This window comes from Schistosoma haematobium, chromosome 3 (assembly GCF_000699445.3).
Source record: "Schistosoma haematobium chromosome 3, whole genome shotgun sequence".
In the NCBI taxonomy this organism is placed as follows: Eukaryota; Metazoa; Platyhelminthes; class Trematoda; order Strigeidida; family Schistosomatidae; genus Schistosoma; species Schistosoma haematobium.
Window position 1 is genome coordinate 30,172,109 of NC_067198.1, and position 17,529 is coordinate 30,189,637.

General features: G+C 37.7%; 1 protein-coding gene across 2 annotated transcripts; it reads right to left on the reverse strand.

Moving 5' to 3' along the window:
* Window positions 1-254: 254 nt before the first annotated feature.
* LARP7_1 (La- protein 7) lies at window positions 255-11,494 on the reverse strand. 2 transcript variants are annotated; one of them, XM_035730336.2, is made up of 6 exons: window positions 10,243-11,494; window positions 9,780-10,035; window positions 5,677-5,804; window positions 3,875-4,072; window positions 2,160-2,533; window positions 491-1,194 (listed from the first exon to the last, which is right to left on the reverse strand). In XM_035730336.2, the coding sequence occupies exons 1-6, from the start codon at window positions 10,493-10,495 to the stop codon at window positions 625-627; spliced, it is 1,779 nt and encodes a 592-aa protein (XP_035585631.2). In that variant the 5' UTR covers window positions 10,496-11,494; the 3' UTR covers window positions 491-624. The 2 variants fall into 2 exon arrangements, with proteins under 2 accessions (XP_051069545.1, XP_035585631.2); XM_051213554.1 differs by having other exon boundaries at window positions 255-1,194; window positions 9,780-11,494.
* Between the last annotated feature and the right edge of the window lie 6,035 nt (window positions 11,495-17,529).

The window sequence follows — 17,529 nt, forward strand, 5'->3', positions numbered from 1 at the left end:
GAAATAGCAGTTGGGTCTTCAGATACTCGAACAGTAAATCGTGTCGAGTTTTTACATTGACAAGTTGAGATCAAATGAACTGTGCTTAAATCCTGAATGTGCGTTTTGGAGACACATTATATTTCGATGGCGCGAGATTTTAGAGTCCTAGCTAAAGAATCCGGTTGCATTATCTGGTATAAGTTTCAAACATTAAAAGCTCTAACATATAGTTTAGAGAAGGTTTCAAGAAACCGGCAGTAACATTTCATGAACTCAAATCATTAGTAGCGGTGGCGCGTGACGATAAAGATATATAAAAAGTTGTCCTTGGGGATGGTATGATTATTATGAGGCGAGGGAGAGACTTAACTGTTAGGAAGATGATCTTGAGTGCTGATAGAATTGTGAGGGCGGTTGCAATTTCCGGTTGTCCAAACCGTGGAAGAATATTTCTTGTTAAGGGACCTGGGTTAGGTAGCTATGATCGGGAGTTGATGAACATGTATATCGTTGTAAAGTATCTATTTCAAACAAAATTACTTGTGCAAAAAACTTGAGAAGTATTACTGTGTACATGTTTAAAATTATAGTTTAGTAAGCAAAATAGATCTCGGAGTATATGTACAAAAAGCGTGTGAAAATTTATTCATTGAATACAATATGCTTGTGATCAGTCTTATTACTTGGAGGTATACAATTAGTGAATGATGTAGGATGATGATCTGCAGATTTTTGTTTTTGACGTTTGTTTAATTGTGAAGTCCGATGACGTTCTCTAGCATTTAACTTAGATTTGATAATATTATCACAGTACGCCTGTTCACTAGGACCTTCAAGAATACGTGCTGTTACTCCATGAATTGTAGAAAGATTAACAGATTGTACCAATTTCAGAGCAGTTTTATTATTTTTCATTCGAATAAAAAGAGGAACAAATTCATCTGACGAAAGTGATTCATTTAGATTAGTATTTGGTATTATACAACACCCGAATTGGTTAACAGAGTCCAATAGATTTTGGTTAGGGCTTGGGTCTACATGAGCAACATCTTTTAAAAGATTACATGGAACAAGAAGATTTTTTTCTAGACTAATACGCAGACATCGAGCAGATGATAACTTCTTCAGTGTTATCAGTGTATCACCAAGACCATCAGACAGATGTGTATTTGCTGAATCTCCTTTGGGAATCACTGCTGAAGGCCAATATATCTAAAAAAAAGTAACACAATCCATCATAGGAGTAATCACTGAATGAAATTTTGCACATCTCGAAAATAAGAAATAATATTTCTTTCAGTGTTTGATTATCGAGGGTATTCTATCAAAAAAGAATAAGTACGAAAATAAAATAAAGTCTCCAGAATTTTAGTTTAAAAAGGATTGTCAGAATCGGTACAGACGTGCAATTATTTAATAACTGTGACTGAAAATATATTGAAGTGTTACTTTTTACAGTCTGAGTGCATTCGCAATATCCGATATCTATTGATAGAATACATCTACTACTTTAACACAATCATTATAAAAGTAAATCGAATCAATTTTTGGGGAGAAAACGGATTGATTAAGTGAGGATTACATGAATCGTATACACAAATTACGATCTTGAACATAAGAATAAGTACAAGTGAGAATGAAAAATTTGCTAAATGATAAGCATGATATATGTTCACCACCTCTTGATAAAAATTTCAACGGAATTAGCACAGTATTAGCGCTATTCTCAAATAAGCATGACTGTTACATTAAAGTGAAGCAATTATAGCGAAGTCCTTGCTGTCCGTCATCATTCTAATAGTAATATTAAAAAACGTGGTATCAGTTCACAAAGTTATTTATTGTTGATTTGAGCCATGTGAGTAGATGCAAGCTACTTGGTTAAGACTCGCACGATTATCATGACTGATGGTTGCAGACGCTGAGTAACTTGGTTCGGAATCAGTTGCAATGACATAATCCATATGTCTATCAATCCAGTGTCACGAGATTGCAAAGTAAAACGAAGCTATTTGATAAGAAGTATTATCAACGAGTTCGTTTACTACTCTCTAACAGTATATTCTTTGAAATCTATGGGTAGATAATGAATCACTCCTTCAAAAGAAATACGGTTAATTATTGAGAAATAATACAGCTAACTAGCGAAGACAAAACAGACAAAAAAGAAACCTAACCTGAACAATGGAATTCGGAACAAAATTATTTGGAAGTGCTTTCGGTCTAGTTGAAGATTCATCTAAACATTTTACTGGCAGTGAATTTCGATTTATTTCAGAATCTATTTGATAACATTCTTTCTCTTCCATAGTGGCATCCTCATCATATTCATCATTGTTACTAATATTTTTGTTAGTCATTAATAATTCAGTTTTATGATGCATTCTTGCAATCCATGCTTGTTGCCACAGATAAAACTTTTGCTTCCAAAATATCCAATCAGAATAACGAAATACACGTAGTTTAGATTGACACGGTTCATAAGTACGATTGTTTTTAACATAATTCAGTATAGCTTCTGTAGAGTTATCACCAAGTATAATTGAATAATCTAAGTATAAAGAAAAATTCCAATGAATAAAGCAAGATATACATAATACCTACTTATAACAATCACAGATGACATAAATGCAGGAAAATGAAACAATTTTTTCTAGTGTTTAGCTACTGTAATCGGATTTATATGGTGGATAAAGAAGAACACTGTTCATATGTGACTTAACAACATTACATACATATCTAGACCTTATCGGACCTTCTTCGACACCATGGTGCATCTGAGAAGACCATCAATATCATAAGGAATTCATACGACAGACCACACTGCAAGGTTGTGTATAGAAGACAGCGGACAGATGCATTTCAAGTGAGGACCGGAGTCAGACAAGGCAGATTGCTCTCTCCCCTTCTCTTTCTTCTAGTGGTTGACTGGATAATGGAGACCTCCACATCGGAGAGAGCATGGAATACAATGGACAGCTAGGAACCAATTACACGACTTGAACCCCGCAGATGACCTGGCCCTTCTTCTATCTCAAGCACACCAACAAATGAAGATCGAGACAGCCAGTATAGCAGCAGCAGCAGCCTCTGCATCAATAGACCTCAACATACCCAAGAAAAATGGGAGATCCTCAAACACAACACGGGGAACACCAACTTAATCACACTTGATGGAGAAGCTCTGGAAGATTTGAAAACTTTCACGTACCAGGTCGGAAGTATCATCGACGAACAAGGAGTATCGGATACAAACGTAAAGACAAGGATTGGCAAAGCATCAGCCGCATTCCTGCAGTTGAAGAATATATGGAACTCAAAATAACTGTCAACTAATATCAAAGTCAGAATGTTCAATACGAACGTCAAGACAATTCTATTGTACGGAGCTGAAACTTGGAGAACTACCACAACCATCATCAAAATCGTACAAGTATTTATTAACAATTATCTACGCATGATACTTAGTTTCTGTTAACCGGATACCATCAGCAACAACCTACTGTGGGAGAGAACAAACCACTTTCCAACTGAATAGCAAATTGGGAAGACATTGGAAGTGGATAGGACATACATTACGGGAATCATCAAACTGCACCACAAGGCAAACGATAACTTGGAATCCTGAAGGGAAACGGGGAAGAGGAAGGCTGAAGAACACACTGCTTCGGGAATTCGAAGCAGATATCAAGAGGATGAATGGCAACTGGAAAGGATTTCCCAGAACAGAGTTGAATGGGGAGCGCTAGTGGGCAGCTTATGCTCCTCCATGAGGGGTAACAGGCGTAAGTAAGTAATAATTGCCATTTTGTCAATGGAAGCGTTAAACATGCAATGAATTTTATGAATATTAAGATAATAATTAAATACTTTAATATATATTTCAGCTTACATTCCTTATCACATGGATTGCTAGCAGTGTATCCGACCTGACGTAAATGTTTGAACGCTGCAATAAGTTGTTTATTCTTTCGAGAGCAACAGCGCCAAATATGCCGTCTGGCTAACATTTGTTGAGGTGAAAAAGAAACTTTAGATGCAAGTCGTGGTTTCCATGCTGATTCCGGACACTCAGATACTTCATTTGTTTCTAATAAACATACAGATCATAAAAAGAATTAAGTAAATTGAAAAACACATGAAAACGAAACTTTATTACAAAATAAAATAGTCATCAAACTACTTTGTATAAATTATATACTTAGTGCTTGTGGTTATCTAAACACTAATGTTCTTACCTTGAGAATTATAAAAATGTTATGCTTCTTCCAAGGTATAATGATTAAACCATATTCAGATAAATAGTTTAGTTAATGCTTGCTTTCCTCAGGGTCAACCGTCAGAAAGGTAGTATGAAAAAACTATAATACATGTAGTGCGCACCAAGTAGTTAAAAACCAGTTTAACACGTGAGTATATGTATGACATTATGCAGGATTCGCGACATTAAGAGTGCTATCTGGACATTAAAGCCAACTGGTGGACAATATGCTTTGGAGATATGATCTAAGTAAAATTCTTATTAACAATACGAACTTAGGCCTAACCACATACTCCATCCAAAACTTTTATCTGAGTGATTAAGCTGAGAGTAAATCACAGCTAGTCAGTCATGAGTTATAATCTTGATGAATACAGTTAATCTATAATAAGAAATTCGTAGTGAATTTAGGAATAGAATTGCAAATGATGCCACTGTGAATAAAGCAATATTTTTGTATCTATTTGTTTTGTAAATAAGTTCAAATAATAAAACAATAACAAGATAAATGGTCACTCCACCGAAAGTCAAAGTTGGAAAACACAAGTGTTTTTTAACGATATTTGATAAAAATAAACGTCACACTATTTATAAAAAAATATCAAGATATAGAGTGCGTGCAAATAGTCAAAAGGAAATTTTGAACCTAGGTTTCGTATGACTTGGCATATGTCAGAAAGACGTACCAGCAATCTTGAGAACTGATGCTCCCCTGGCGGACTAGATTTCACATACAATAGATGAACAAGAACCTTTCAAAAATATCATCAGTGGTTTCCACCTTTTTTAATTTTTGAAGGGCATTTTGGAATATATCAACAAAGCTTTCGACCTCATTATTGGATTGGGGATGGAATAGAGGTGTTTGATATGATTGATTCTGTTGTGCCGACAAAATTCTGAGAAGATAGCAGAAGTAAACTGCGAAAAGGCTGAATAGTTGACATAGTTTTCTGACCGCGCAGTTTGCAGTTGGATGTTCCATAAGGGAGATTTCTGGCCACTTGCTGTACGCATCAACTAACAAAAGTTAAGTTTGTCCATGAAGTGGACCAGAAAAGTCAGTTTATACACTGCAACGGTGACTGTGATACTGACCATGGCTGCAGCTGATTTTCGTGGTGTTTTCGTTGCTAGTGAGCATTTGTTACACTAACGGGAGAGCTGCTTTAGTTGGATGTCTAAGTGCGGCCAGTATATATATAACTTCGTGGTAGAGCTATCATGCAATTTATCTCTGGTTTCCCTGTATGTAATTTTTCAACAAGTTTTAATACAATCTATTTCTGACTAACATTATTCAACGAATAAACTGGATCACGTTTGAAAGCAAACAGTTGCTTCATCAAGGACAACAAGCATTCTTCACATAAAGTAAAAAAAATTATTTCGAAAGAGACACAACTACAAAATGTTGAAAATAAACTACTTACCAGTAGGTTGCACGAGCCATTTTTCATTTTCCATGAAAACACACATGTGTTTAACAGCTTTTCTAGCAGATTTAGACATTCTGAATTCAACGAAAGCAAATCCTCGGAACGAATTAGAGTGATGATAACTAAAATTAACACAATTATATATTATGTTATTTAGAAAATTTACTATTATGCAATCAATCATCGTATGGTATCATTGTTCACAACACATTTTCCATGAAGTCTTCAGTGCATTTCTTCGTTGGGTAATAAAAATATCACGTTGTATCACCTTCAGCACATCAAATTCTACCTTTATAGTGTGAACTCTCATTAGTTTATTTAAATCTATAGTTGGTCAAATACGGTTTTAAATGATTGAATTGAACAATCGCAACTGAAATATCTCAGTGCTATCGTTTCTTAGTATGATAAAGAAGTGTGGTGGCTCACAACTCTGAGAAGGCATCAGCATCTTTGAAGTGCCACACACGACTTACTGATGAGTATCAACAAGCAAAAACACCAAGTCTAAAGCTTCGATTACACTGGCATCATACTGTGATATCATTAGACGCAATGAGTCAATCCAGGTCAGTCAAACAATCACAACGTAGAACCTGGTGCGTATGTACATCGGTTCAAGTTGCCATATCCCATTAGCACAGAGAGATGAAACTGTCAGACCGAATCCCAGAATAGTAGAGGTAGTAACAGTGTCAATGATAACACGAAAGATCAGGCATCAAAGACACGACTCAAAGAGAAACTATACACTAGTGAAATGAAAAGAAAATAGTTATGAGGAATTTAGAATTTCAGGATTTGGGGAAAACAAAAAACGGATGCACCTGTGCAATTACAAACGATATAAAGCCATGTCATTCAAAGTCTAATCATTAGTTATGATAATCACGAGGACTCCAACCGGATAATCTACACCTATCAACATAGCTAAGTCCAACTGTCAGTGACATCATGGACTAATGAAATATTTCGGTTTGGCCACCCTTGGCTTTCTTTCAACCTACTCCTACACCAGAAAACATCGCCCATCGAGGTAGGCGGTGATTAGGCATACGTAACACATGTCCCAACCACCTCAGTTGATGAAAATTTAATATCTCACCAATCTATTTCAAATCCTTACCTAGTACTCTATTCACAACCCCGTCATAGCTTACTCCGTGGTCCTAAAATGCACAACCCTGACGAACACCGCTTGAAGCAACCAATTCCGATGACAGTTCGCCATCAGCTCTGACTCGACCAGTAGTGGTCAAGTGGAGAGTCTGTACAATGTTAGTATACTTATTTGGTACGCCTTTCAATGACAGACACTGCCACAGAACTTCATGATCAACGGAGTTGGACGCCGCCCTGAGGTCGAGGGATACAACTAGTCGGACATCAAAAAGTATGTCCATGATCCGGAATCTGAATATTCGGTCCATACATCCACGTCCAAGTCTGAAAATGGCCTGGTTTTTCGGGTTCGCTCTAGTCAGACGTCGAAGTATTATTGAGGCTAATATTTTAGACACTATATTAGTTAAACTGATTGTCATAAAAGGATTTTTGTCCTTCCTCATGGACTGGGACGATCAGCAGTCCAGACTGGTCAGATGGGATAACGTACACTTCCGAGACTCTAGTCAAGATTTCAGTTAATCTAACTGCTAAAACTAGACTACCATCCTTAGAAATCTCAGGGGATAGTATTTAAGGCTCTGCCTTGCTTTAGATTACTTACAGTTTTTTCAACCTCAATAAGAGTTGGAAGACTTACATCAGTTTGCCAGATAGTGGGCAACTAAAGTGTGGCTGAAGACCAGTTGAACCATTCCCTAAAGTGTTCTGCACATCGGTTCAATCTCCTGCATTGAGTGAATAACAGTCTCGTCTTCGTTTGAGATAGTTTCACTCACAATGGGATTCCCAATACCTGTTAACTTGATAAGTTTGCACAGTTGTCTACTGTCACGTATCGCTGCTGCCTTTTACATATCTGCTGCTTTCGTCACCGACCACTGTTTACGGTCATTTCACGCTTGACTAGCTCGGTCTCTAGTTGTTCCTGAAATATATTCTGAACTTCTTAATCCTAAAATTGATCTTAAAGGAGTTTTCTTGTTGTGGCTTTTCTACATCCAGTAAGACACAGATATATACGTGATCGAACTAGATCATGACCCAAGTCTAAACATGCGCTTCAAGATGAGCGAGTTTCCTATCGGGTCCCTCCAACAATGGTTAATGGCAATATAATCTGAGTCCATCGATGGTGGAGGTCGCCGCGTCTAGTTTCCATATTTTGGCTAAGATTTCAGCACTGACTGCAATGATGAGCAATGTAGACTAGTGTCCATATTTAAAACCTGACAGAGTAGTCAATGAATAACGAAGATGAGGTAAAATTTTGGTTTACCACTAAATAATTGAGTGATTTACGAATTGATAAAACTTATGAGACCGCCCATAAATACGAACTAAATATTTAGACGCTAAGTATTAGACAAGCTTTACACCTCGCAAAGCACTGCACCATTCCAGGTTGCTACACTTTACTATAGCACATAAAAGAAACAACAAAGATAAGTTAAGCAATGAACTTTACTTTGTTATTTGAGAAACAGGATCCGAAGATTATTTACTCAGATCATTATAAGGGTTGATTATGTTTTTAATACAGAAATTAAAGTAGTTCCATGATGTTGATAGGGTAACCAGATGGACTAATGGAAATTCTAAAAATTTAAGACTAAAAATACTTGACAACATACGTCCAGTTCAAGAACGAAGATCTTACATTGGCTTTAGGCAGAGTCCAAGATGCATCACTATACTTCACATCATTACAGGAATAGAGAACTAACGAGGGTGGCAAAGACGAGAAAATAATGATAAATAGAAGAGAAGATATGAACAGAAACGAACAAAATCATGCAGTAGGAAGTGCACCGCAATTGGTTTTGTCGCCCGATTTTGCTAACCAAAAGCAATTGTGGTAGAGGCTATCTTTGAAGTAACTGCTAATTGTTATTATTATTCAAACGCGTAAATATTGGTACGAAGAAGCACCACTTCGTCATTCGGTTTGTGTGAGGGCTGGAATACTGCCCGGGTGCTCAAACGGAAGCAGGTGGTTTTCTTAGGGGGCCACACCAGGAGTCTTCAACCTAAAGGTCTGATCCACAATACAGTGGAGTAAAGTCAGGAGATGCAGTCTCGTGGTAGTCGGTGACCAACAATAGGTTCATATGCCATTTGTTCCTTCAGCATACTGGAGCCCATGTGCACCAGTGGTTTGGAATCAGAGTTTTTCGACTTCTCTAGATGGATCCTTCATATCCAGCAACCCTGGTAAAGCGCCGGACATTCGGTTTTTGCCCTCTCAATTTCGTAAACATCCCCGCCGCGAGAAGGCAGTGAGTAGAACTTCCCTGGTGGTAGCTGTATGCGCGTGACCATGTGGGAGCATTTCGAGAGGCAGATTGGACCCCTCCAATCCTCAGCCGTACCACGGGATTTGGGGGCTAAACAAGTACATCAAACTACATAAGCTCTCAAATGACATTCTGAAATTTTATTAGAAAGTCTTACCATAGGTCATGACAACTGGAAACATACTATTCTTCACAGTCATACTCGACTTCAATATAAAAATTTTGATAGAGTTGCCTTGTTGACCTCCGGGAGCTCTAGTGTGGCATGGCAAGAATTAAATGTGATGATTAGGAATTAATTTTATTTCAGAATGAATGGTCTATAGTTCATACATGATCTAGTCGTCTAGTTGTTAACTAAATTCTAATCGTATACATTCTTGTCTTCAGTGGTTTGTATATAAACGTGGTATCTTGCTATAAAAAGTCTACTTCACTGAGTACGTCTTTTGATGCCAGTTCAATTGGTCTATATGATGACTGGAAGTCCCAGGTTGTAAAATGAAGTTTATAAAGAAATTTTAGCAAATCTAGCTAAAACGACGACTCACATAAATGGGAAAATGTGTGCGATAATTGATTTGTGAGAAATTACAGATAAAACCAAGACCCTGTATGTGTTATACTGGACAAGTTAATCGGGAAGGAAGCGGTAAATTTATGAGATCTTACCGAGGTAAACTGACAAATAGGACTTCACCGTATTCTTCAAATACATTCCGAATCCAGTCACCAAGTTCCCAACTTGCTGAGGTTATGTTTTTCAGCTCATTTTCACTTGGTTTTGAACTTTGCCTATGAGGAGTGTTGTCCACACCTACTTTTTCAGTTATTCCGATGGATAAACGTGGAAGTCCTGTAACTAAGATAGTTCGTCTCTCACGAGATCCCAACTCAGATAACGGCAATACTCGGACAATAGCCAACCCTAGTTTGGTTTAAGCAAAAGGAATATAGTACTTCAAGTTAACCTCAACCACAGTATTAAAACTATGCATATGTAAAATGATACAGAAAAAAACGTAAATTTTACTAAAGAGACAAAGAATGTGCCAAGTTTTTCTTTATTAGAATTACCAACAAGTTTCAAGACTGCATCAATCAATTTTAAAATCACGGCTAGCAAGTAACTTACCATCATTAGACAGACTCACAATTTTTGATGTTCCAACAACATTTTTTAGAATATCCTCTGTGACATTCATAGCGATCATACGATTACACTTTAGCAGCAGATCTATTGGGATACCACCATCATCTCGTTTTTGCATTTCCTGTTTGAAGAAGCTATCGCGATTTAAGTTTCCTTCGCTTAAATAGAACTCAACTTGACGTAATATCTTTAAATTATTTTGATCATTTGGTGAAAGATCTTTAGAAAGATTCATGATATTGATCTTCTGGTAACAGTGAACAGTCAAGAAGATATCGAGAATAACACGTTGTTTATCGATTGCGTCGAACCACAATATTAACTTTGAGAAACCTGAATAAAAATGAATACGACTAAGAACTACATGAAACAGGTTGAACAAGAAAAAGCTAATAACTTCATTGGATTAAGCTGTGATTTTTAGAAAGCACAAAATATTAGATTAAAGAACAAAATATATCTTAAGTATGCACTAAAAGGGGGATGAAAAGAAAAAGAGAAATAAGAGTCTATGCGGCAAAGTTCATATATAAATGGAAGATGATTGAAACCAAATGTAGAGGCGATATCCCAGGTAACTCGGACCTCTATTACACCATACTGATACTATTTCCGCATACTACTCCACCGCTAGATTATTCCAATTCATATAATGGGCAATTTAAAAGTGGGCAACTACCAAACCAAGAAATTTCACCAGTCAGTAAAACGCCTATCTCTTGCTACACTAGTGTAAGAAGTGCAAGTTTTGCTACTGCATTAGATGACGTATAACGAATAAATCACTAGACGACGTGAATACAATGCCACATATGAGACTATACTCAATCTCCCAATTTTGGGGTTTTCCCCAAAGTTCAATGACAATTAACAGTTTTCCCAAAGTTTGAAGAAACATTACCCCAAAATTCAAGGGAATTTCAGCAGACTTGGGAGAATTTCCGGGTTTTCGTGACATTTATTAAAAATTTTCCCGAAACGGACAGAAATTCTCCCTAAATACAGGGGGATTGAGAGATCTTTCCAATATATGTTGGACTAATAAGAGTCATATGACTCTTATTAGTCTTGCTCTTAAATCACGAAATCTAATGTCCTACACCTATTTGTAAAATACTGCTCCATCATTAATATTACGAATATTAATGTCAATTTTCTGTTCAATTTTCGTTCCTTCTATTCAACCATATGGTGCAGCAAACAAAGGTGACTCACAACCTTGAGCAGCTCAAAGACGCACTTCATGGTCTCAAAGAAGTTAAAACTATCGATCCTTACTGGATCTGCTTTGTTTATCGATGATGATGCTGAGCAGCTACATAGAAGTTTCCAAATCTTCCAGAGCTTCTCCATCAAGTGTGATTAAGTTGGTGTTCCCCGTGTTGTGTTTGAGGATCTCCCATTTTTCTTGGGTATGTTGAGGTCTACTGATGCAGAGGCTGCTGCTGCTGCTATACTGGCTGTCTCGATCTGCATTTGTTGGTGTGTTTGAGATAGAAGAAGGGCCAGGTCATCTGCGGAGTTCAAGTCGTGTAATTGGTTCCTAGCTGTCCATTGTATTCCATGCTCTCTCCGATGTGGAGGTCTCCATTATCCAGTCAACCACTAGAAGAAAGAGAAGGGGAGAGAGCAATCTGCCTTGTCTGACTCCGGTCCTCACTTGAAATGCATCTGTCCGCTGTCTTCTATACACAACCTTGCAGTGTGGTCTGTCGTATGAATTCCTTATGATATTGATGGTCTTCTCAGATGCACCATGGTGTCGAAGAAGGTCCAATAAGGTTCTTTTATCCACGCTGTTGAACACCTCATAGTCAAGGAAGTTGATGTATAGTGATGAGTTCCACTCAATTGATTGTTCAACGATGATCCGTAGTGTTGTAATTCGGTCTGTGCACGACCGATCCTTACGGGATCCAGTCTGCTGATCTCGAAGATGGGCGTCTACTGAATCTTTCATCCGGTTGAGCAAACCTAGGTTGAAAACCTTTCCTGATACTGACAATAGTGTGATGCCTCTGTAGTCCTCTCAAATTTGTTCACATCTACTTTCTTTGGTATCTTGATGGGGTGTCCTTCTTTCCAGTATTTCTGTCAGCACTTATTCTTCCTCTCAAATCTACCTAAGAAGAATGTGGAGTATGATTGCAGTTATTGTTATGTCTGACTTGAGTGCTTCGGCGGGCATATCGTCAGATCCTGGTGCTTTCCCACTGTTAATTTGTCTGATGGCCATCGTGATTTCTTACTTCGTTGGTTAACTGACATCTATAGGAAGGTCTGTGTGTGCTGATTCGGTGTTCGGTTGATTAAATGGAGCTGGGTTCAGTGGAGGCATGTCCATTCAAGAGTTCCTCAAAGTGTTCTACACACCTCTTCCTCTGTTCTTGAATCTCAGTGATTATACTGCCTTCTTTGTACCTGGCCGGTCTCTCTGGTTTGCTAGATTTCCCTGCTAGTTTCTTCGCCATGTAATATAGTTGTTCCATATTTTCCTCTAGTTCAGTTTTTCCCACTGTCATTACTAGGTCTTCCACTTATTTCTCCTTGTCAGCTCTAATGCTCTTTCTCACTTGTTTGTCCACTTGTCTATTCTTGTTCGCGTTCTTTGACAATGTTTTTTTAAGGTGTGGTATTGACGACCCTACACGCAACCCTCTTCTTGTAGCCTGTCTTTAGACCGATAATAACCCCATAAAAGCTATATACGGAGTTCTCTGTTTTCTTGTCGACTCGAAATTGATATCTCTAGAAATTCAATTCCTAGAATTGCCTTATCTAATTCGGCTACAGTTAACACTCAGGGGAATCACCTTCTGGGAGCTACACGAAATTCAAATAATTTCACATCACTTTTTTAAATTTGGCAATAGCTCAGGCAGTACGAACTGCAAATTTCCAGGATATACTCGCGGAATTTCCAAATTCAAACCGAACCCTCAGGCTTTCGAATGTATACTACAGGTAGGTCGCACGATCAAATCTGAAGGCAAACCTGTGTTTGCTAGACCCGGTGAACTAGTTCCAGATAAGCTTAAAATCTCTAGAGCCTGTGGTGGTCGGTATTCGATATAATCATTAAACTTCGTATACAGCTCGTCTTGATAACCGTTCTATATAACGTCCCAACGGTTTATTAACCAGAAGGCAAATACGAAGTGTTGATTACGTTTATTGTGAGACCACACACATATATCCAAATGTACAGATGCGTTAAACAAGCATAGAAGAGTTGTGCCGAAAGGCAAGCAAGCGAGCGAGAGCCAGAGCAAGAGCGAGACGAGAGTGTGTGAGTGAGTGCGTTGAATATGAATAACATGGACATATATATAGCGTGTGAAATGAATGAGTAATCGAATCAAATAATCAGTTAGTAGTAAGACTAGCAAAGTGAATAAATGCGTAGGCCGTAAGCAATATTCAAGCATACGTATTTCATACAAGCACAAAATAATAAGGGTACAATAAGTTGTCGTAGTGCGGATGACTTTGTCCGCTAAATGAGTTAGCAAAAGGGCTTAACTGCGTTAGATGAGACCAAACTCATTTGCACGTGAGTCGCTATAAGCCGAATTCGACCACTTGATACAAGTGGATATTTTCCGTTCACTTTATAGCCAGTAGGCATTCCCTCTACATATGGTCCCATTGAAAACTGAAGGTGATCGTTGACCGTATGGGCATTACAAGCTGCTTTGAAGTAAAACCAAAGGAATTCAGGTTGACCTCCGAGGCAGTTAAACAGCTAAAAAATAAATCAGATCGAACATCTACGTTGACGTATCCGGATTTCTATTCCACACTCGCTTTAATGATGGACGCTCCGAACAAAGTAGTGGTCAATGGCCTTAACAAACTTGTTGAAAACGCTTGGAAACCGATTGCGTTTTCTTTAAAAAGACTTGCCCCAGCAGAGGCGGGCTATTCTACTTTTGGACGAAAACTTTTCGCAATCTACCAGACCATTAGGCATTTTCGACACAGGCTAGAAGGCCGAAATTGGTGCTGAATTCGACTTCTGGAAGGCTCATACATGTACATATTTTAAAAAAGCGACTTTCCGTTTTAGTGTATTTCTGCGCCCAAGATATTTACACCGTGTCTATTTCTTTCCGGATAACTAATCCCTTCTGTAGACCAAACGCTTATATGAAACCGAAGATTTATCACACATTTCGTTTTTGTACCTGATTATCCCATACAAACAGTGGAGCAATTATTCAGGATTGACTGAATCTCGTTATTTTTTCTTCAAAGTGGATTCTTCCTTAGTTTTGACTATAGGGCGACTTAAAAAACTATGTGTGTTTGCAAAGATAGCCTCATGCTCTGGCTGTTATGTTTCACGATTTAAATGAAGAACTACTCACCGGATGTGTGGTTTTTTCTGTCGATAAAAATGAGGATTACACGCTAGCACGAGAAATCTGCTTCTTATTACCACAAAAGAAAGCTCAACTTACGTTTTGGTTTCATCAGAAGTGAAAGGAGATATATTTAATCCTCATCCTCCAGTCGCTCTTATTTTTGGTAGCCTTCATTGTTTTCGAGCTCAATTAGACAGCCGTGAGAGTCCATATACTTTCCTAAGTGTAGACACAATTCACAATTAGGAAACACTGTCAGACTAAACAATAACATGGTCGTAAGTAATGAGTTTAATTTCAGAACGACGAGTGGGAAAGAGCTCAAATCAATAATGTGGAGCAATAATAGAAAAATTCACGACCATCAAAAGGGCGAAGATTAAGCCGGGACATACTAATAAGGTCAGGTATGGATCAACGACTTAAATTGTGTAGGCTGCTGATATCATATTAAAACGATACTCAATTGAAAGTCAGACTACACAGCATCTAATTCGAGCAGACCTCAGTTATCGACACAGATCACTCTCGCTGCTGATACAAAGACCAACGAATATTCAGTCACCCAGGACGTTTATTTCCTCTTATGATAGTCTTTCGATTGCCATTGCTCTTATTACTGCTCGCCTTTATTAATTTGTATCTGTTTCGTTCTTACCCTTTTGAATGAATAGCGTTCATCAGACTTCTGGAGTGGACTCACGGGTGAATCTTTCACTGATATGCAAATAGGTAGTGGTTTGCGACGGGCATGTGTAGCGGAGCCTACAAGGAATGGTAGGTGAAATGAGCCGATGACTCAGAAAGCACAAATATTGGAGTTACATTCAGTTGCGAAGCAGACCGACAAATGAAAATGATACAATCGTAAGCCAAATAAATTAGAAACTGTGAGTTACTAGTAAACGTTTCACAGATCATGGTTTGACAACGTTGTGTTCCGTAGCACTTTTAAAATCAAGGTTCCTAATCCCTGTCAAAGCAGGAATGAAGGAGTTTGAAGATATAGTTGGAAGGTAATCTATATATCACGAAGCATATTTTCAGAGTGGACCAGTTATTGCAAGGAATTTTTAGCACGGAGTTCCCGACAGTGATCTGATGAGGGTGCTTGACTGTGCACTTTCACCAGGATGTGTGCAGCAAAACTGATGAGATCAGGGTCAGTACTGAAGACTAACAGAACTACTTATTCTACGGACTCATCTGTCACTACAGTAGAACAAGATTTCAAATGAGTTACGCATTATTTACGTTTAACAGTGTTTAGAGCTAAAGGAAAATTCATCAGTAAACAACATACGAATAATAAACCGTTTAGAGGCATACATTTGCCTTTCAAATATCAAAGGACCATGTTTGCATGGTATTGAGTGAAGAGATGTCCGGGTGGTTGGGAAAAATCATTTCTCCCACATCTGAGTTTGAATGCCTCAATTGTTACCTTGAAATCTATGGTTACTGCTTGAGCAAATGCGATCGAAATATAATTTTTCATGTAATAAAAATATTTACTCAGTAACCATGATTAGTTTTCAGTTATCCAAATGTAGCTCGAACAAAAAGTGAAGTTCGACTACGTAACGGCCTTAGGAAGGAGATTTTCAGTTTTTGAACAATTTTGTGTCAATATTAAACATGTTATCAAAGAACTTTATTTTAAACCATACAACACTTTCTGAAAGGATGTACGCCGTCTGATTGATTTGATCTATAAATTATCAGGGAAGTATTTAAAAAGGTCTCATAATTTGAGGCTTCTGAAACTGTAGGAAGGTAGTATAAACTTTATGCTGTGTGATATATTCTTATTTCGGAAAGGCCTCAGGCTAACAAAAGGAACATAGTGACGTTGCACTTAATATAACCAGGGTTATTTTTCACTTGTTCTGTCACGATGAAACTACATAGTCAATGGAGATACCTAGAGAGAAAGACATGATTATTCTGAAATACTTATAAGTCAAGTTGTATTTATGGCTCAAATATATGAATTATTTGAAAAAAACTTTTTACACGGTTCTAGGGTGTTGAGAAGTGATACTTTAAGAATAATAATAGGTGGTCAGCGTTTGGTACTGATACTAGTTGGAATAAGCTTAACTATGTCCATGGTTCGTATTTACTTCATAGTAGGTGATACGCTGTTTACGTGAGACGTCTTCTATGACTCTGATGGCCACATAAGTAACCTTTTTACTGGGATTGAATAAACCGCCAAACCTATGTATGAACACTACCCAATCTTGTATAGTTGATTGACTGAATATGCAAGTAATTTGTCATAGTAGTGTTTGGCAACTCAGGCTTGCATTACGATCAGCAAATCATAATTTGCAGTGCTGCAAATCAGACGTTCTGATTTGGACCGCACAAAAGACAGTTATGTCCCTCCCTTTTGTTAAAATACAGGATACTCCACTGGATTTGCTAGTGAATGTTGAAAAGGATGGGCGTTTAGTAAGATGCTTAACTTCAGAATAGGATTTGATGTCAAGACAAGGATTTCATATTTAGTGCTCAATTAAATCTTCTTGCTAAACTTGGTGGATTTAGACAATCACTCTTGTGCAGCATAGATATCTCTGCAAATTTATTAAGCATGAGCAGGCCAATTTCTCCTCCAACAGTATAGTCGGAAGTAATAAGAGGGTAATCTAAATTGACTATCACTACCTAGCAATTTGCACGAACCTGACCATGTTTGTATACTGAAGTGCATCGAATACTATTCCCAGGAACTAACTATTATTAATGGATTTAAATACAAAATGTGCTAGGAACTGCCTAAGACATTTAAGATACAAATATCGTACATTTTAGTTCTTCGGACTGACTAACGTGACCCTTCTTTTTGTGTTTTTTACAATCGTATTCAAAATCTCTTGTTGTAAGATGAAAA

What these genes read in the sequence shown, in the direction of transcription:
- LARP7_1 (XM_035730336.2), bottom strand. Translation starts at nt 10,495, where the DNA reads ATGAATCTTTCTAAAGATCTTTCACCAAATGATCAAAATAATTTAAAG. An exon ending in TGTGAGTCTGTCTAATGATG is followed by an intron (nt 10,036 to 10,242) that starts GTAAGTTACTTG and finishes AAACCAAACTAG; the next exon opens with GGTTGGCTATTGTCCGAGTA. An exon ending in CTATTTGTCAGTTTACCTCG is followed by an intron (nt 5,805 to 9,779) that starts GTAAGATCTCAT and finishes TGTTAATTTTAG; the next exon opens with TTATCATCACTCTAATTCGT.